The sequence below is a fragment of the Tetrahymena thermophila genome, assembly GCF_000189635.1.
Source record: "Tetrahymena thermophila SB210 genomic scaffold scf_8254671, whole genome shotgun sequence".
Classification (NCBI taxonomy): domain Eukaryota; phylum Ciliophora; class Oligohymenophorea; order Hymenostomatida; family Tetrahymenidae; genus Tetrahymena; species Tetrahymena thermophila.
Genome location: NW_002476438.1, coordinates 369,645 through 390,423, shown reverse-complemented (window position 1 = coordinate 390,423; position 20,779 = coordinate 369,645). Strand labels below are relative to the sequence as shown.

The 20,779-nt window shown below is 23.0% G+C and overlaps 5 protein-coding genes across 5 annotated transcripts; 1 reads left to right on the top strand and 4 right to left on the bottom strand. All coding sequences in view use genetic code 6, as the record gives it.

Moving 5' to 3' along the window:
- Positions 1-41: 41 nt before the first annotated feature.
- TTHERM_00426160 (Spc97/Spc98 family protein) lies at positions 42-4,251 on the top strand (the record flags this gene model as incomplete). Its single annotated transcript, XM_001013794.3, has 11 exons — positions 42-83; positions 158-343; positions 429-478; positions 569-954; positions 1,018-1,107; positions 1,321-1,694; positions 2,289-2,752; positions 2,812-3,640; positions 3,778-3,852; positions 3,905-4,023; positions 4,077-4,251. The coding sequence occupies 11 exons, from the start codon at positions 42-44 to the stop codon at positions 4,249-4,251; spliced, it is 2,790 nt and encodes a 929-aa protein (XP_001013794.3).
- Positions 4,252-5,666: 1,415 nt separating this feature from the next.
- Positions 5,667-10,202, bottom strand: TTHERM_00426150 (hypothetical protein; the record flags this gene model as incomplete). Its single annotated transcript, XM_001013793.2, has 3 exons — positions 5,667-7,546; positions 8,755-9,734; positions 9,814-10,202. The coding sequence occupies 3 exons, from the start codon at positions 10,200-10,202 to the stop codon at positions 5,667-5,669; spliced, it is 3,249 nt and encodes a 1,082-aa protein (XP_001013793.2).
- A 2,375-nt stretch (positions 10,203-12,577) lies between these two features.
- Positions 12,578-13,537, bottom strand: TTHERM_00426140 (phosphatidylinositol-specific phospholipase C domain protein; the record flags this gene model as incomplete). The annotated part of the gene is made up of 1 exon (XM_001013792.2): positions 12,578-13,537. One exon carries the CDS (start codon positions 13,535-13,537, stop codon positions 12,578-12,580), a length of 960 nt encoding a protein of 319 aa, XP_001013792.2.
- A 1,141-nt stretch (positions 13,538-14,678) lies between these two features.
- On the bottom strand, positions 14,679-15,623 carry TTHERM_000426139 (phosphatidylinositol-specific phospholipase C domain protein; the record flags this gene model as incomplete). Its single annotated transcript, XM_012797053.1, has 1 exon — positions 14,679-15,623. The coding sequence occupies one exon, from the start codon at positions 15,621-15,623 to the stop codon at positions 14,679-14,681; it is 945 nt and encodes a 314-aa protein (XP_012652507.1).
- Positions 15,624-16,924: 1,301 nt separating this feature from the next.
- TTHERM_00426130 (Serine/Threonine kinase) lies at positions 16,925-20,414 on the bottom strand (the record flags this gene model as incomplete). The annotated part of the gene is made up of 6 exons (XM_001013791.4): positions 20,041-20,414; positions 19,537-19,916; positions 18,291-19,229; positions 18,127-18,214; positions 17,855-18,027; positions 16,925-17,796 (listed from the first exon to the last, which is right to left on the bottom strand). Exons 1-6 carry the CDS (start codon positions 20,358-20,360, stop codon positions 16,925-16,927), a joined length of 2,772 nt encoding a protein of 923 aa, XP_001013791.4. The 5' UTR covers positions 20,361-20,414.
- Between the last annotated feature and the right edge of the window lie 365 nt (positions 20,415-20,779).

The window sequence follows — 20,779 nt, the reverse complement described above, 5'->3', positions numbered from 1 at the left end:
AATAATTACTGATTTTAGTTATTAGCGAGTTATTTTATATAATGATTTAAGAAAACGGAACAGGATTGTCTTATTTGACAAAGGTAGTTATATTATAGAATAGTCTTAAGCACAGTTCATACATACTAAATATAAAATGTTTATAAATAATAAATAGATTGGTATTAAAAACACTAGAAACAATAGATATTTGAGCCATCAATATACTTATGATACAGAAAAAAATGAATTAACAGGCAATTCGGTTTAAATGAGCGCAATTCATCCTTTTTTAAAATAATAAACACAAGTTTAAGAAACTGATTCCATTGAAGAATTCATAATTTATAATTCCTAAAATTAGGTATTTATCTTGATTGCCGTTTCTTTATTTTTAAAACAGCATTTATTCTATCTCAAATCTTACTCATCTCAATTAAATATGATAGGATTATCCAGGGTTTATTTTGTTTGGTTCCTAAGTGCATATAAAGAATAGGTAATATATCATTTATTACAATACAGTTAATAACATTAAATGCGTGATAGACCTAAATATTTGACAAATGTTCTTTTTAACATAAATTAGTTAAGGGTATTATTTACTATGCCAAGCAGATGGTTCATTAAAAATGGAAAAGCCAGAGTATGAAGAGAATTTTTAAAACGGGATAACTTTTAAGTCAGCAAAATGGACTTTAGTTGATGCAAATAATCAACAATCAAAAAGATAAATTCATGTTTATGAGGAAATTGCTTTTAAATCGCCATATGGAAATTACTTAATATGTGAAAATTTAAATACTGTAAGTGCCAATAGTCCAAATATTTCTCCTGACTCTATGTGGAGAATTTGTAAGAGTCATATACCTTTCATGCCAACATGGACAGAGCCTACTGATTTTAGCTCATTTTTGACAGCAACAAATACACAGATAGCATATTAAGAAAAATAATAATTACTTAACAAAACATGTAACATTATCAAATATAATAACTAAATTTATCATATAAATTGTTTTATTACTATTATTTTAGAAGAGAAAAAAAATCTAGGAGCAATGAGTCCCTAATTACAAGAGCTTTATTTAATCGAAGATTTACTATTTGTCATGACAGGAATAGAAGGTAATTAAAGATAAATAAATATATGTATCATTAGTAAGTATATGATATTATCATAATTAGACATTATTGTATTAAAATGGACATTCTTATATTAAAAATGGATATTCTTATATTAAGCCAAATTAGTTAGATATAAATTAAAATAATTAAGCTTAAAAATATTTTTTATGTAAAAATGGAAGGTAGATTGTGAATTTAATTTTAATTTAATAGGAAATTATATCAAGAAAAAGGCAGATTAGTACAGAAAACCCTATATTTATTGCATCGAACCATACTTAGAAACTTCAACATGTGAAAGTTCTTTGAAATAATTAGTTAATAAAATTCTTGAAATTTGCTTACAGTATGATAAAATATAAAATTACATTGCATAGCATTAATAATTTTCTTTTGGAACTGTTTCGCAGGCTCTTTGTGCTGCATTAGGACTTCTCCTTAGAGAGTATGTTGTAATGATTAACTAACTCGATTAAGAGTTCCAGAAAGCAGAGCTTACTTTGCAAAAATTATGGTTTTACATACAGCCATCTCTTAAAGTTATGGAAGCATTATACAAGCTAGTATCTGAAACAGAAAATTATAAGGTAATTTCAAAATTATTTGAACTAAAAAAATATAGAAAAATATTAATAAAAATAGCTAGAGTTAATTATTTAAAAGAATCAATAAATAAATAAATATTTCTTTTGAATAATAATCAATTAGTAAAAAGCTCTAATTGTTTTCAAGATTATTTAAGCCAAATAAATTTTAATCGTTCAAATAATAAAATAATTTGTTACTTTTCAAATTTAAATGTAAATTGCAATTCAATCTTAAGCAAGCATAATATGATTCATGCAATATTTAAAAGAAGCATGAGTAACTTACTCATTTTTTACTTTTATCATTTAGAATATCAAATAATCTTCAAAAAAACATTTTCTGATAATTATTTAAAATAAATTCAGTTTAGTTGAATAAAATAAATAATTAAAAATAAAGTTTAAAGAATAAATTTTGTTTTAAAAATTCCTAATTGAATTTTTAATAGTAATTGGTATACTCTAAAGATAACTTTATCAAATTTAATTATAAAGCTAAAGAAAAAACAGAAAATATAAAACATTTACTCAAATATTTACATTTATTTATTAATTTTTATGGAAAATTTTTTATTCAATTAAAAAACTAATAAGGGAGGAGAATTATTGAGTAAATTGTATGATTTGCTTAAAAATACTAGTGACAAATAGATAGTTGATATATATTATTATGTTTTGTAGAAATCTTTTGCTCCATATGTTTAAATGCTTTCATAGTGGATTTATTATGGTTAAATTGATGACTTATTCTAAGAGTTTTTTATATAGGAAAATGTTTTTGTTAAGAGGGATAACATTTCAAAAGATTTTAAAGAAAATTACTGGGATTAGAGATTCATTTTGAGGGAGAAATAAGTACCAGCATTCCTTTATTTGTGGAAGGAAATGGTTTTTAAGACAGGTAAATATCTCAGTGTGTTGAGTGAGCATGAAGGAAAAGTTGTTTCTAGTCCTTTTGAATTAGATTTGGTTTAAAATTACGAAACTTACTTGTAAATGTAAGATTTTTCATAACCAATTTAAAAGGCTTACGAATGGGCAAATGCTTAAATAATGCAGTAAAAACAATTTTTATATGCTATTCATATTTTAAATTTAATTAAATTCTAAAATTTAGTTTGGTTGTTGTCGATTAAGATTTATAAGGCAGATTAAAGTCAATAAAAAATTATTTCTTTTTGGAAAGAGGCGATTTTTTCGTTTACTTCTTAGACAGTTCAGAAGAAGAACTCATCAAGCAGGCAAGATAAGTCTCAAAAGAAAAGTTAGAGAGTTTATTAGAAATGTCAATTAGAACAAGCAGTCTGTCTTCAGATCCTTATGTTGAAGATCTCACTTACGAGTTTAGTCAATACACCCTAAAAGAACAGCTATTTGCCTATCAAAATTCTTAAATGAACCCAAATCTTTTAAATGATTAAAATCAAGAGAAGTTCAAAATTCATACTCCAGCTCTTACTTTGAAAGGATTAGATCTGTTTTCACTTGATTACAGGATCAAGTGGCCTCTTAATTTAATTTTTAACAGAAAAACTCTTACAAAATACTAACTGATTTTCCGTCATTTATTTAACTGCAAATATATTGAAAGATAGCTGAGTAATGCATGGCTTGTTCAATAATCCATGAAAGAATTAAATGTATAAAGAATATTTTTGAAAGGTTATGCTCTAACTCAAAGAATGATCCATTATGTAAAAAATTTCATATATTATATTTGCTTTGAGGTAATTGAAACTAAGTGGCAAAAGCTTAAAAGTAACTTGAAATCAGTTTAATAATTCGAAGACATCATACAACACCACGATTAATTCTTAGATGAATGCTTAAAGGAATGCGTTTTGCTCGATACTTCCCTTATAAACACAATATAATCAATAAATTCTTGCTGTCAGACTTTTGCTCAATTTATATAAAATAACATTTCAATCATTAAAAAGCCAGAAGTAATTTTTTTTTATAAACAAATTTTATTTATTTTTTACCTAAAACTAAAAGAAAAGTCTTAAAAAAATTAATTTTTGAAAAATTCTAAACTTAAAAAATAAATTGTATTAATGTAATTTCTAAAATATAAAAAAAGAGCCAAAATACAGCTCATCTTTTAAATTAAGATGAAAAGAAAACACCTTTGCAGTAAAGAAAGGAATAAGTTGAAGTAATTAATTAATTGATAAAAAGTTTTAGCTATATTTAAAAAATAAAATTAGGAATAAAGAAAGCATGCTAGAATTCTTGTTGCAGAAAAAAATTACAAAGATTTCTTTTAAAAATACACTTAAAAATTTGACTCGAGTTTGAAAGACCTTATGAAAATAATTAACAATATGTAAATTTAAACGTTTAAAAGTATTATTTTTAAAAATAATAAATTTATATTAGGATTACAAAATATGACACCTACTTAATAAATTTAATTGCCAGATTAGATTTTGATGGATTCTACAGTAATTAGTGGAGTTTCAATTAAGGAGCTATGGAAGGATAAAATTAATTTTTTGAAAATAATAACAATGATAAAAATTAATCGTATTAAATGTTTTAGAAAAAGATCTGAGTAATATGTAAAGCTCATTTGGTTATCCTAGTCAGTTAATTAATTTCTCAATAATTTAAAAATGTTATTCAACAAAATATAAAATAAAACTAATTAGATAAAAGAAACTTAAACTTAAATTTTCGATTAAGAAAAATTATATAAACTTAATTATATTTTAAACATATTTATTTTTAGTAATGTTTTTGTAATTTATAAATATTTACTCAAGAGTTAGATATTTAATTAATTAAGTAATTATTCTATTTTAAATTAATCAATCAATAAAGCATTTTATTTACTTTTACTTTAATCCTATATTTTTTGATAAGTTAAATTAAATCTTAAATTAATTATATTTTTTTCCTCTTTATCAAAGATCCATCTTTTTTATATTTTAATTACTAATATCTTTTAATAAAACAATTAAAATATTTTTATCTACTTGATTATTATCAAATATAAATTTTAAATTGTTTATTCAATTTTGTTATTTTATCACTTAATAAAAATTAATTTAAGTAAAAATTTCACTAAAAGTTAAAGAGGAAAAATTGCATTTTATAGAAAACTTTTAAAGAAATAAATAAATACTTCTTTTCTTTACTTATTTATTAATATGTTTTTAATATATATTATTTCCTAATTTATTATCATTTTAATAATTATTATTTACTTATCTATTTATTTATTATGGTTTTAAAATAAATTAAAATCTTATTTATTTATTTTTTAATAACTATTTTATGATTATTTATATATTTATTATGATTTTAGAACATATTATTTATTTATTTATTTTCTTACTTATTTTTTTATTATAATTTTAATAATTATTACTTAGTTACTTATTTATTTATTATAATTTTAATAATAATAATTAATTTAATTATTTATTATGATTATTATATATTATATACTTATTTATTAATTATGATTTTAACAGTTATTTTAGAGTAATTAGGTATACAGCCTTATTAAATAAATAGTATAAAATTAAAATTTGATTTACATAATAGAATCTGAAATTACTAATTATATTTTATAAATATTTTTATGATGATGAAAATATAATCTTTTAAAAAATATATATATATTGAAAATTTAATATCTGTCTGTAATCAAAGAATATTATAATATTTTTTGAAAATTTATTCCGTAAAGTAATTTTAAATTGCTTATCTAATTTGTTTGTTTTATATCTTAAAAATTGTTAATTAGAGAAATGAAAGGATTAAAACTAATTAAACGTCAAAAGAGGAAAAGTATATTTACAATGAATTACTGGTGAATATTAAAAATTAAAGAAATACTTACTTTCTTTAATATGAATTTTATACAGTTTTTTATTTAGAATAGTTAAGAATAAATCTTTATTAAATAAATAATATAAGAATTTAATAAATCACTGCGAAAAATTTATTAATTTTTTTTGTTCATATTTAATTGTTTTTGTGTGATTTATTTTAAATTAATTTTTAAAGGTTCAGCTTTTTATCAGAAGGTTACTGCTTTTCATCTAAGAGCTGATTGAATTTTAATATTAAAAGTTTGTTGGTTTGTTCCAACAAGTTAATTTTCTTAGTCAGCTCTGAGACGGTTTACTCAAGTTATTATATTCTATTTTACTCAAAATTTTATGGGTTTTAATTAATAGAGTTTAAACTGTTCAAGCTATTGCTGTTAATAATTCCATGAGGTATACTTTGACTATTACTGTTTTGTTAGTTTATTAAGTATTGCTACATTTATGAAACAGAACTCATTATTTTATGTTTTTGATTTATTTATTATTAACTTTAATTTTAATATAATTAATTTAAATGGTTGTTGTTTGTTTATGGATTCTCACCTGTATTTTTACTAATTGTATGTGTATTCGCAAATAAATATTATTAAAGCTAAGATTATTGCTGATTCGATTGATTTAGTAGAGAGTTATTGATTTAATTTTAATTTTAGTTGTTTGATTGCACAACTGCAGAGCTTTTTCTTTAATGAAGAGTTGGATTGCTTTTTGAAGTGCTGATGTTTCCAGCCAAGCTTTGGCCTTGTTACTGCGGTTACTATTGCTGAGGGGTTTATTTTAATTACTTTTAAGAAATAGATTATTGATTAGCAAGAGAATTTTAAGCTTGCTATAGTTATTAGTGAAGTATTTAAACCTTCAGATTCTTAGATTCGTTGACGTTTCTATCAGATCTATTTTATTTGTGTTCGTTTACAGTACAATTAGAGTTATTAGTATTTGTTGCAGTGCTATTACTGTAATTTATTTGGGAAAATGTGTTATTTAATTAATTTTAACTATATATCTAGTTTGAAGGATAGAATTAGTTTTAGTTTGAGTTTATTGGACGATCGCTGTTGCAGTTTTATTCTTTCAAAAATGCACGATTACTGTTTGCTTACGCTAAAAACTGTTAAATTTGCATCAACTACTGTTATTACTGAGATTACTGTTGTTGTTATTATTATTATTACTATTACTATTACTATTGCTATTACGACTATTACTAAATGAAGGAAGAATTATTTGTTTCTTTTTCTGCTTCAAATTTTAACTTTAAGCTTGTTGGGGATTTCTTTTATTGCAAAACTTGTTGCTTCTTTTTATCAGTTGTAACATTAATAGTTTTTTCAAACTTTTACACTTAAGCTTAAATTATTTTAAGAGATGAGTCCATTTCTTCGGTAAGAGAAGACTATTTTTTACGTTTGCTCATCTGTGAGTTTAAGATCATTTATTATATTGTCTAACTATTTTGGCTTTATGACAAAGAATTTACATTTGACTGAGTTTGCAGAGGTTAGCTTAAAGATTAAGTTAACATTTAAGGCACTATTTACTGTTATTGCTATTATATCTATACCTATTGCTACTACTGTTGTTATGGCAGTTACTGCAATTATTATTATTATTATTGTTATTGTATTTGTTATTGTTATTGTTATTGATGTAAATGTTAATGATTTTATTACTGCTGCTATTGTTATTACTACTGTATTTATTACTAAATTTATTAGTGCTATTACTGTGGTTAATTTTACTATTAATTATTATTATTATTTATGTTTTAATTTTATTGAGAAACATTCGAAGCAGAGCCATGTTGTGATTACTTTTTAACAGAAGAGAAGAATTTTTTTTCTTTTGAATTAGAAGAATTGCCTGGAGTTATAACCATTTTTGGAGTAATATTAGTGAGAGAGTTCTGATCAGAGGCTTTATAGTGTTCTCTTGCTGATGATATTTTATACTCTCTATCTTCGTTTGTCTGTAACCCGTTTTGATTTGCGTTCGTGAATTGATCAGCTGTATTTAAAAATTAGAAAATTAATGGATGAAAATTAAAGTTGATTGGATGGATGTTTGTTTGCTTGCTTGCTAATATATTTTGTATGGGAATCAAAAACATACTTACATAATAAGTAATTTCAAAATTTAAAATAATTAATTAAAACTTTGAAGGGTCAAAGTAATTATTTATTTATATATTCTGATGATGATTTATTATTTAGTTCACTAATTTGATTCCTTACTAATTTATTGATGAATTTCTCAGAAAGAGAATTGTATTAGAAGAATTAATCAAATTATATGAAAAAATTTATTTTGCTTTAAAATTAAAAGCTACTACTAGCTTAAAAATAATAGATTGCCTATTAATTCTTGTTTGTTTTTAAATAACAATAAACCAAAACAGCCTTCGATGATTTATGATTAAAAAGAAATTTAAATTTTGGTAGGGGCCTATCAAATTAAATTTTATAAATATCAAAGAATTTTTTCTTAGATTGGTTAGTCAATTTTAATTTTCTTAATTTATTTATTTATTTGATTTGAATATTTTTCTTATTTTGCTTTGGTGTAATTTAGTTTTTGTTTTACCACCTTTTGTCTGTAAATACATCAATCAATTTATTTGTTAACTTATTTTCTATTCTAATATATCTATCTATTTATTTGTTTATTCTTCATATTTTAATCAGCTTTACTATTTATTTTTACTAATTAAACATTTTAGTTAGTTAGTCCCTTCATTCAACTCTCTTTAAGTAATAATTTTAATCTTTTTTGTTCTGGATTGTTTGTCTATTTGCTTTTTAATAATTTTTTAAGTCTGCCTTACATTATATATAAGTAAGTAAACAACTTAACAGATTCTGAATTCTAAAAAAGGTATGATCAATTAAAATCAAATAGACAAATTGACTTTTTTTATGCTTACCTAACAAAATATGAGAAAATATATTTGTTTTACCATATTAATTTAAAAAAGAGCATTTTTCTGAGCTTTTCATTAGGCACATGGGAGTTTAAGATGAAGATTTTAAAATGAAAAATGAATCAACTCTTGATGCCATTTTAAAGAAATTGAAATTAAAAATTAATATTATTGTTTATTTCTTTTTTATACTTTAATAAAAATTTCTCCTTTGGGGATTTTAAATTTTCGACTTAAAAATCTAAAAGACTATATTGTATGAATGAATGAATGTATAAACTAATATGAGTTTTACCCGAAAATTAGGAAGGATTTAACATTCTTTAAAATGTAGCACTATTTTATGAACTCGAATGGTTGTGACCACCCAATGATGAATTTTATTTATGATGAGTTGGAGCAGCGCTATTTGATGCACTGCTATGACTTGAGTGTAGGAGTAGCTGATTTTACTAAGATGGGAGGATAGGGGAAACTTATTAACTCACTTGCTGTGGATTTGTGGAATAACTACTAGAATGCGAGTGAAAAACTATTCTTTTATCATCTTAATTTCTTGTTGAGCCTGGATGAGAAATGTTAGGGCAATCCATTGAACTTATTTCCTATTCTGGAATTGTTTGGAGTCCGCTTGCATGATTTGCATAAATTGTCATGAGATTTAACGAAGGTTAACCTAAATTTTGATTACCTGCTAAAGTCTAACAAGTATTTTGATTTAAAGTCGAATTAAACGGCATACTGCTGTTAGGATTTTATCCGGAAGATATTGCAAGTTAGGAGTAAATACTTTAATTTTGCATTTAATTTTATTGATTATTTTAGTTATTTCCATTCTAATTGCATGTATATCCTTTTATATCGCTAAAAAATCCAGCACTTCGTTACTGTGCTTTCCCTTTGTTTTTACCAAAATTGAAACCATTATTCATCGAATTGCATGCACTAAATTTCTAAAAATCTTAATCAATAGTCTCGATAATTTACTACTTTTCTTAAGTTTATTTAATCTGCATTAGCTAGATCATTTGTGATGTGTTCATTGGCGATAATTGCTCCTTACCGCCTAATAAATTATTTAAATTGTTGTTGTTATTGTTATTGATAGAATTATTTGTAAGATTATTCGTATTATTGATGCTATTGTTGTTACTATAGCTTTGGCATAAGCCCTAACCGCTTGATGTCACTCCGGCTGCAGTTGATGAAGATGACGAAGAAGAATTTTCCCTTATTTAAGAGCAAAAAGACTATGATTCTGTTGGCGATTGCTAACTACTTATTTTTATAAATGAATTTTTTAAACTTGAATTTTCATTTTAAATATTTTTTTAAAGATTGTATTAAATTTTACTATAATCCTTAATAAGATTGACTCTGTTAAAGGGAGGCTAAAGACTATGAAATATTGTAATTTATTTAATTTTGTTCTCCGCCAACTATGCTTGATGCGGAAGGTGAGTGTGTTGCCACTCCATTCAGATTATTGCCTAATATCAAATTAGGTTATCCCCTCAAATTGCTAGTTTATAAATCGAATTGCGATTTTGTGCGACGATGTGTCGCTTATCTGCTTAAATGGGCAGCTTCCTTTTTCGCAAAATGACTTGATAAAGCTAAGCTATTATTACTATAGCCGCTAATCTAACTGCTGACTTATTGCTATTGCTGCTAAACTGCTCCGCCTCCTCCTCCATCAGTCACGCCTTAAGTCCCAGATGAAGTAGAAACTTGAAACATCATCGATAATTTCTTTCAAAAATTATGAGCTATTTACTAATTTATTTTCCTTAAATTTGCAGATTCTTTGATAATACCTGTGATGATTTTTTGATTATTTATTTAATCACGATATTAACTATCTCTCCTATTATCTTTATAATTTGATGCTTTTATTGTTTTATGATAATAATAATTATTATATTCCTTTATCAAATTATTAAAAGAATTAATCCCTTATACTCTTTGTTAACTCAATCACTCACTCACTCTCTAGCTCATTAAATCAACCATAATAAATATATAAATTAATTTATTTATTTATTAAATTTACTTGTTTTCCCCTTTCTATCATATATTATTTCTTTTTTCTGTTTATCTAAATAAAGTCTTTTTGCTTAAATTTTTGAATTATCTATTTTTTGATAACAATCAATCAATAAATCCATGTATAAATACATACATACACATATGCTTGTCTGCTGCTTCTAACTTCAACTAACAAAAAAATAACTAATTAATAATTTAATACTAATTATTAATAATTACATTTCATCTCTAAACGCATACATTTCTAATTGTGATATTACTAAATTTTTTCTATCTAACTTATACCTTTTTTTCGTGTCTCTAAATAGGATTATTTCATCCAATAATTGGCATATATATCATCAAAAATACCCGCTTTATCATTCTATTATATATATTTGCGTTTTCTAATAATATCTCTTTGCATCTTATTAGCATCTGTTAATATATTTGCTGACTTAAATTTTTGCTTAGAATAATCCTTATTAACTAAATTGTAACCTTTTTTTAAATTTTCAAGTTTTCATAATATTCTTTAAAAAAATATTGCATTAAATATCTTATTTGCCATCCAATATTATCACTTTGTCAATTTAATCACAAAAATTAAATAAAATAGTAACATAATTTCTCCTTAAACAAAAAGTAAAATTTTAAAGGATGAAGTGTTTTTCTCAAATATATTATTCTTAAATATTTAAATTAATTGGTGGTTGAAAATTCACTAATTTTGAGGTTTCAGAGTAACTTTTTTTTGATTAATTTTATTAAGTTTATCAAATCTATACTTTATTCCAAAAAAATCTTTTTTGACTTCTTAAAGCAAAAATATGTTTCTATTTTTTATACACCATTTGATTTAATATTGAATGATAAGAATCCATTTTAGATGTTATATAAAAACAAATTATTTAGTTTAAATTAATTATTTTGTTATTTTTTATAATATTTAATTAGCTAAAAATAGCTAAAAGTATTATTTTCTTGAAACCACATAAATTCAGAATAAGTTAGTATGTAATAATGCATGAAAATTTATATTTTGGTGAAGTAGAGAGTATTTTTAATTATTTTTATTTTGAAATTAAGAGAAACTCTATCTAAATCTAATATTTCAATAGCCATTAAAAAAAATCAACACTCAAAATTGATTTGGTATTATTTTTGTATGATTTTTATATTTTTAATAATTGGTTGAATTCTTAATGCATTTTTACAATTTTATTCAGAAAAAAAAATAAATTATTTGTTTTGAGTAACACTTACTAAAATCAATACAGAAATTTACTATTCATTCAATATTCAATTTAATCAGGTAAGCAATTTTCAAAATAAGTTTTAAAATATTTAAAAAAGGATTGGTAAATAAATAACTCAAAATTTAATAATTATATTGTTAGTTTAAAGAAAATAAAAACTAATTTCTATTTAATTTAAATTGATTTGTTTAATTAATATAAAAAAATATAACTTTCTTCATAGCATTTAATTCTAAGTTAACAGTAATAAACTAATATTTAAATTCGAAAAAAATATAATTTTTTACATTAAATGATAAATATTTCTAAATTGTTACTATGAGCTCATTAGTTATTATAACTAATATTCTGCTAAGACTAGTAATCATTTGAACAATTTATAAAATTAATTAAATCTTTACTGAGTGAATTATATTTGTTTTTTATGAAAACCTTAAAATATATTTATTTTACCAACCTCATATTTCTCATCCAAAAACAGATAATTTTAAATTTATTTATTTATTTTTGAGCAGTGAAAATGTAATAAAATAACTTTATCGGGATAATTCAATTTACATTTTTTTAAAAATACTGAGTTAATGAATTAACTTAAGTTTGAATGATAAAATTCATCAAAATTGAGATTTCAGAGTTAAAATTATTTATTAAAGAGCTTATTGATTGATTATATACATTAATATGAAGGTAGAACTCAAAATAAAATATTTTTTTTTATTAAAATTTTAGTAGAAATAATCCTTTTTAAATAAATAAATAATAAATTTAGTGATTATAATCTTGATTTATTCTTATTTGTAATGATTTATTATGATAACTGTTTATCTTTAGTCAATTTAGACTTTCATAGTCTTTAGTAAAGTATTCCTTTGGCTAGTAGAAATTGCTTTCAATAACTTCTATTATTATCTTCTCTCCTGGAAAATCAAATACAAGAAAACCTTCGTAAAGTTAGTTTTCATATACATATTAGTTTATTTTTTCTGCATAAGATGATGGCCAGCAATACCATTTGACTCCATTCATTTAATTCAAATAGATTTCCTACCCTGATTGTCTGAGTGACTTATTTTAGTATGCCAAGTTATTGATTTGTTTGATCACTTTTTTTTTATCTTCAACAGAGTAATCGTAAAAATCTTGGCGTATCAGTTAACCAGTTCTAATTTTTTATTTCATACTGTAACCTTTGTAATCCCAGTTGTTTCCTGGCCAAATCCAAATTTTACCTCTCAATTTATCTAAATTAGGTATCCAACTTTCAAAAGAAAACAAATTTTATCTCTTCCTTTTTACTATTCTATCAAATCCAGCTGCTAAAGATGGGGCACCAGCTTCTTATGCCTCAATTCTTATCATTAAGATTACGAATTCGCTTGGATTTTTAGCTAAAAATGAGTCTATTACATCGATCACATCTTTCTCCAAATGTGAATACTAAAATGATTAACTATGATATAAAGGTAGCTTACCATCTAAATCTTCTTTAACTCTAATATCAAACAGCCTTATACCACTATTTAACTAATCAAGTAATATCCACCTCTAACATACAGATACCTGCAATCCAAAATAAGGATATAGCGAAAGAGAATCATGAGTTCCTACTAAATTAATCTCTGAAACGCAAATATCATCACTCAAATTTTGCATCCAATTTTGAGTTGAATTAAATACTTTGCTATACAAATTTTTAGTATTAGGTCCTCTCTTAGAAGAAAAAAACCCCTTTCTTTGAGGGAGCATGCAGCAAATATTGCAGCAACAGCAACAACAAAGACAAAGTGACATGGTTGGGATAGCTTGTTAATAATTAATTAGAAAGATTTAATTAAAATCTTAATTTAGTATTTTTAATATCTATCAAAATTCTAGTTAAATTTAAATAGTTGAAAATTTAATTAATTTTTTATTGTTAATAAAAATTTTAACAAAAATTCCTGTCAAAAACCTTCAAAATCAATAATAAATATTTGTAAATTTTGTAATAGTCAATTTTAAAGTAAGCAAGTGAGTGAATTGAGTCAGTGAGTCAATCAATCAAAAGCTATCTATTTCCAATTCTTAAAAATCTTCATCTATTTCTTTTTTTAAATCATACTACTTAAGAGTTTTATAAGTAAGTGAAGTCTTATTAAATGAAATATAAAATGCTCTAATAGATTACTAAAACAATTTTATTTTTATTAAATAAATAAATGAATTTATTTATTTATTTAATTGTTTGAATTAATTTATTTTTAATAAAAAATCATCATTTTTTTGCTTATGATAAATATATATAGTAAAAGATCCTCCTTCTATTCCAGTAAATTGGTTTTACTATTTATTTAATTGTCTTTATTATCTCTTAAATTTACCTTATTTTAACCAAATTTCATTTTTTTTAAATATATCTATCATAAAATCTTTTCCAAATCAATCAATAAATCTCTTTAAAAAATAAATATAAAATTTGGAAGTTATTTGTTGAGTGATTACAATACATCAACAATAGAAGCTTCTATTTTTTATTTAATTATAAATTTTTAAAACTAATATTTCAAACTAATTTGTTGTAATTATTCAAATAAAATATTAATTTTTTAGAGTGTATTTCTTTTTTCATAAAATGCACTTAATTTTTTCTGATCCATTCTAAAATATTGTAACTTTTTAATCTCTTAAATATTTTATTAAAACAAAATAAATAAAAAATATTAAGCTAAATCATTAGAGATGTTTACTTTTAATTAAAAAATGAAAATAAATAAATAAACTCAATTAACTTTCAAAAATTAGTTTTTTTCAGAATAAATAAATAAATGAATTTATTCATAATAAAAATATATTTTTTTAATACAATTTTATTTACAAAATTTTTTTACAAAACAAATTTTTCAGTCATTCATTCAATTAATTTTATCTATAATATTTAAAAATCTTTAATATTTCAATACTAATTTCTATTTACTATCAAATCATTTTTGGGATCCTTGTTAAAGTTGGTTTCAATAATTTCTTTAATTAAGATTTCTCCAGGGAAATCTAAAGCTATTATACCTTCATAAAATTAATTTTCGTATACATGTTTATTTATTTCTTCTGCATACGATGATGGCCAATCATGCCATTAAGAACCGTTCGTTTAATTTAAATAAATTTCTACACCTTTTTTTCTATTTTATTGAAACTACATTGCTAGACTATGTGTATCTTTTATTAGTCTTTTTTTTTACTTAATTGGACAATCATAGTCATCTTAACGAATTAAAACACCAGTTTTTTACATGTTGTATAGGCTAAATCCCTTATAATTCCAGTTATTTCCATTCCATATCCAAATCTTACCTCTAATATCTTTAATTTTTGGTATCGAGCTTTCAAAGCTAAAAATATTATTTTTCTTGCAGGATACTATTTAGTCAAATCGGCTGCTTAACGATGGAGCATTTCTATCTCTCTACTCAATACGGATCATCACAATAACAAATTCTGTTGGATTTTAAGCTAAAAATTTTTCGCAAACGTTTAAGACGTCTTCCTCAAAATAAGCCTTCTAAAACACAATATCATGATGTATGGGCAATCTCCCATGTGTATCTTCTTTTATTCTGATATCTAAAAATCTGATTCCACTCTCTAATTGATCTTTTAGTAACCATTTTTGGCATACAGGAAGAGATAGTGTAAAATAAGAATATAGTGCCATACTTTCGTGAGTGCCTGGAATATTGATATCTGAAACAAAAGTCTCATCATTAATTTAAGATAACCAATTACTTGTATGTAAATAAAAATCACTCTAAAGTAAATCAGTTTAGGGTTTTCTTTTTGTGCAAAAATGAGGTCTCTTTTAAGGAAGCACACAGCAAATATTTAACAAGCAGCACGACATCAATAAGCTATTTTTAGTGCAGTTTTTTTTTTTGAAAATAAATTTTGATTCTACTTATTTTAGCCTCTTTTTGATTGGTTTCTGCAAAGACTATTGACTTGCTTACTTACTTTTAATTAATTTTTGAACAGTTTGTTATTTTTTTTAATTTATAATTGAGAAACAACAAATAAATAATAAATTTAAAACAAAAGTATGAATAAGCTAATTTAAATTATAAACATGCATGTATAAAGCATTGTAAAATCAATTATTAATAATAGTTATTTAAACTTTATTTCATAAGTAACAAAATTTTCCCATTAAATAATAGTTTTCTCTAATAGAGTTTAATTGCTAAAAAACTATAAATTTGGTATAGTTCTCGTCATTAAATAAATGATTTCCTCAAAAAAAAAAGACAATTTCAATCAAATTAATTAACATATTTAAAAATTAAGCAGTAAAATACAGGCTAAATATAAAATTTTTAACGAATTTTATTCAAAAAGTAAATTATATTTTTCAGTTTATCAAATGATATTTATTAATTAGAATATATTGATTTCATTAGTTAGAATATTTCAATAACATAAATAACATAGAAGATAAACTCATTTAGAAAATAAAATTTTTTCTTGGAATATAAAAATATTGTATGATCATGAGTTATATTGTTAAATCATAAAAAATATTTAGCGTATTTCAATTTAAAAAAAAATATTTATATTTGCTAAAATGTATTTAATTTAAATTAATATATTCTTTGATTTTATTTAGTTTAATTTAATTTAAAAAAGAAATAGAAAAAAACATTAAAAAAAATGAAATAGTTATCAAATTTAATTATTAATTTATTAATTTTTCTCTAATTTTTCTTATTTTCTAAGATTTTTTTGTTCCAAAAACTTCTTTTAAGAATCATAAATAAAAATTTTTTTGAGTAAATATTATCAAATTTTGTGTGTGTTTTAACAATAGCTATCAAAGCAAATATTTAAACAATTTAGAAAACATATGATTTTTAAAATTGAGATTATTTACAATCATAATTAACGGATTTAATCTTTTAAGCTAAATATTGTTTAATAAATGTTTAGATTAAACAAGAAGATAGAGGTTATATACAAAATTGATGAAAGGATTATAAAATTTTAGGCAAAATATTGTTTATTAAATGCTAATATTATAACAAGAAGATATTTTGTTATGTTTTGTTAATATAAAAAACATTAAACTATGAGATGAATTTTATTAATAAGTATATTGGCTAATTTTATTAAAACAAACAAGCTTCAAGCAAGAAAGATCTTACTTAATTTTCAGTTATCTGTGCTACAAAAGTCTCCGATTGTGTTTTATTAAGAAAAAAATGGGTGCTAAAGGGCTTATTGAGGAGAAATTCTTTCTATAGAATTAAATTTCATCATTTTTTTGAGTAAATCTTAAAATTTTTTGGCTGTTACTTAGCAATCAAACTATTTAGTTATTTCTTTAACATTATTACTGAAGTTATCACAGAATTATTACTGTTTTTATATTATTTTTTCATAGTCTTAGCCTTTTGTACAGAATAAACCATATTTTAAATTACTCTTGCCTTACTTATCTACCACTCTGCATTTATATGCTAGCCAATGTGGCAAACCTGTTAAGACTTCTAGCATAACTGCTCCCATACTCCACATATCTACAGACCACGGATTAGCTATTTTAGCAAGCTGCTCAATTTAAGAAACCTGATTATTTATGTTGAATCTTTATGCAAACAGCTCTAACATTTCAGGAGCAAGATATTCAGGAGTAGCCATTCCAATTGACCCTACATCCTTAAAAGAAAAACAGCTTCCGAAATCTATCAAGTGAACTTTTTAAAAAGAAGCTTCGCTTTGATCTAATTCAACTAAAATATTTTCTGGTTTTACATCACAATGAACAATTTTTTGATTCTGTAGCAAATCGAGAGCATTGAAGAAGTGCCTCATTAACGATCTTAACAAATTATTACTTTTTGTTTAAAATAATTTATCATGCAATTCTGTAAAATTTATTTTATAAACTCTTTCATTTTTATAGAATTCTCCCTTAATTTCATACAAAATGCTACTAAGAGAACCTCCTCCTAGCTCATAAACTATAAAGATATCTCTTTATGTATGTCTTATCTCATAGCACTTCAAAAAGTTGTTGATTCCTTTAAAACATAAAATTATTCTAATAAAATAATGATAAATTTTTCCAAAATTTTTTACCTTCGAATTAGTGGAAATATTCTTTAACTTCACCTTCAAGGTCATAAAACTATTAATTAATTCTCATTTCTCTCATGTGAGAATCACTTCCATTTTATTTACATATCTACTTTACTGCAAAGCTTATTCCTGTCTTGTATTATTTTGCCAGCCAAACCAAAGCAAAGCCTCCTCTTTTTAAATAATAAAATATTTTTATTTTTTTAAGTCAATCCCATTTTATTTAATTTTTTGCTAAAATTCTGATTTAATTTAAGCCTTTTTAATATTACTTTCCCAAAAGACTAAGCTTCTGATAGCCGTCTAAGAATCTGTCCCCATATATTTTTTTATCTTCATCACTTAGATAAACAGGTTTTCCTAATTATTTTAAATAATAATAAGATAAGAATTAAGCAAAATTTGTTTGAAAAAATATGCTATTTATTTAACTTACTAGGACAATTAAGCAATCTTGATTAGTCAGTTTAATTTTTATTTTTTTACAAATCAATATTAGAGGAGTTTGCTTAATTTAAATGGTGCTAGGAAGAATGAGAAAAGTTGTTTTCAATATTTGAGCTTGTTTTTATATTGCTTGTACTTAATTAATTTAGTGAGATTTAAGCTTAGCTTTCATATGGAAATTCTTCATTTTAAGGAATATTATTATTTGAACTAGATTTTTATATGTTTTAAGCTTAGTTTCTTTTGAATTCCTAGATTTGATCTTTTCTATAATTTTCCTAATATAAGTCTCTATTTTAATCATTTTTTTAAGAAGGATCTTAAATCGATTGTTCAATTGAATTATCCTAGTCAACTGTATTTAATTTTGCAAGACAAGATCCCCTCTTTCTCGAATCAGCAACTTGTTAATTTTAATTATTTTAGTTTTAGGCAGAAACATAACAAGATGGTAACTTTTAAATTTTCTACGATTATTCTTATTTTAAATTTAAATGGAAATTATCGTTTGAAAAGTTTTCTACTGTAGATATTTAAACTTCTTTCAAAGGCTATTTCAAACTATTTTGATGAGGTTTTTGATATAAACTTTACTATTTTAAATCATTATAATTATTAAACCTATTTTACTGCAGCATCTTTAATCTGTTTTGAGCTTCTTTCAACATTTCAAAAGTTTTTTCTTGCTTTTAATTTTGTTATAAATTTGTAGAATTCTTCAAAACCTTTTTTCCTCGACTCTTTTGTTATGATTTTGATTTTGCTTAATCCTTGATAGTTATTTAATTTTGTTGTTACTGAGAGAGCTGTTATTACTTTTAAGTAACTTATTTTGGAGTCCTCAAGCCATTTTTAGATTTTGAAATCCTAAACTGATTGTTACCTATATTATAATTGCTATTAAAAGAGTTCTGACATAGTTGTTCTTCTATAATTTATTTAAATAAAAGATAATTAGACTTTTCAATTAAATGTTTATTGTCAGTTTTTAGTGTATCTAAAATGAATGAAAAATTGTATTATTTTGTTAAAAATATATTTAAAAAAATTAAAGTAGAAATTTATTTTATTGTTTAACAAACAATCTTTTTTGAATAACTAGAGTGCATTTTATTTTATGCAATTAAAATGATCTTTAGCTAATTGAATCAATAAAAAATTAAGTCTTATTTGTTAATATATTTTGTATACACTGGACTTTTGAATGAGAAATTTAAATAAATGAAGGAGGATACAATTCTAGACATCCGAGTAAAGATCACCTTTTTAGATGGCTTCTTAGTCCTCTTTTTAACCAATAGTCTGGTTATTTTATTCCTCCTATATATTGTTGAGCTAATCTATCTGATTTGATGTTTGCATTTACTGTGAACAAGAGTTCTAATTTTATATAGCAAGTTCGCTAACGTTAAGGTTATTGTTATATTAATTATTAGAACTATAATAGTTTGCATCGTAGTTATTATTAATATTAGTACAAACTTAACTATTCATTTTATCTGAAAATGTCCCAAAAATTTAATACTCCTACTGCTTTTGAGAGTAATTTTTCAAGTCAGACTTAGATAAATTTGGAGTCATCTCTGTTTCAAAAAAGTTTTACTGTGCTAAAACCCTATCAAAATAAAAAAATATTAAATAAAATAGCTTTCTTTACAATTTGCAAGAATTAAGAATTGAATTTTATAAAATGATAAATTTATTTATTTTAAAACTTGAAAAAATTTTAAATTAATTACGCTTATCCGTTCTTTTATAATGTTCTATAAAATATTTTCGTTTAAATCTATTAATTCTATAAAAACTATTGCTAAATGGTATTTTGCTAAGGATTGATTCTGATTTGACCTAAATATATGTTTTTGGCTATATTTCCATGATCGATAGGAGTTAATAAACTAGTCTTATCTCTATAGCTTTGTGAAATATTATTGGGCTTTCTAGAAGAAGAAGAACCTTATTTTTGTTTTAATTTATTATTATTCTTAAATGTTGTGCCATGAGATTCTGAAGGAGTGTTATCAGGTCTCCTGCATATCATATCATACATCAAATTCATTTCAATTAATTATTAAATTACTTTTTATATTATATTTATAATGTAAAAATTGACTGATTGATAATAAATTGTAATAATTTAGTTTAAATGATTATTTCAATGCACTTCTTAAAAACTATAATTTGCAATAACTACAACGAATTAATTAATCGTTTGAGTGAATTCATTTATGACTAATATAGACAATATAGTTAACAAACATACAAACATCATTTCAAATCATAATTTTTATATTTTTCAATCAAATGTTTTTATAAATTAAATTATACTAAAATAAGCATTTGTTTGACAACTCTTTATATTAATTAATTTATCAAATAATAATTTAATTTTATTAAAAAAAATTAAGAAAATTAAAATTAAAAAAATATTTATCTAAAAATAGTATTTCATTTAAATGTTAAAAAGCTAATTATTAA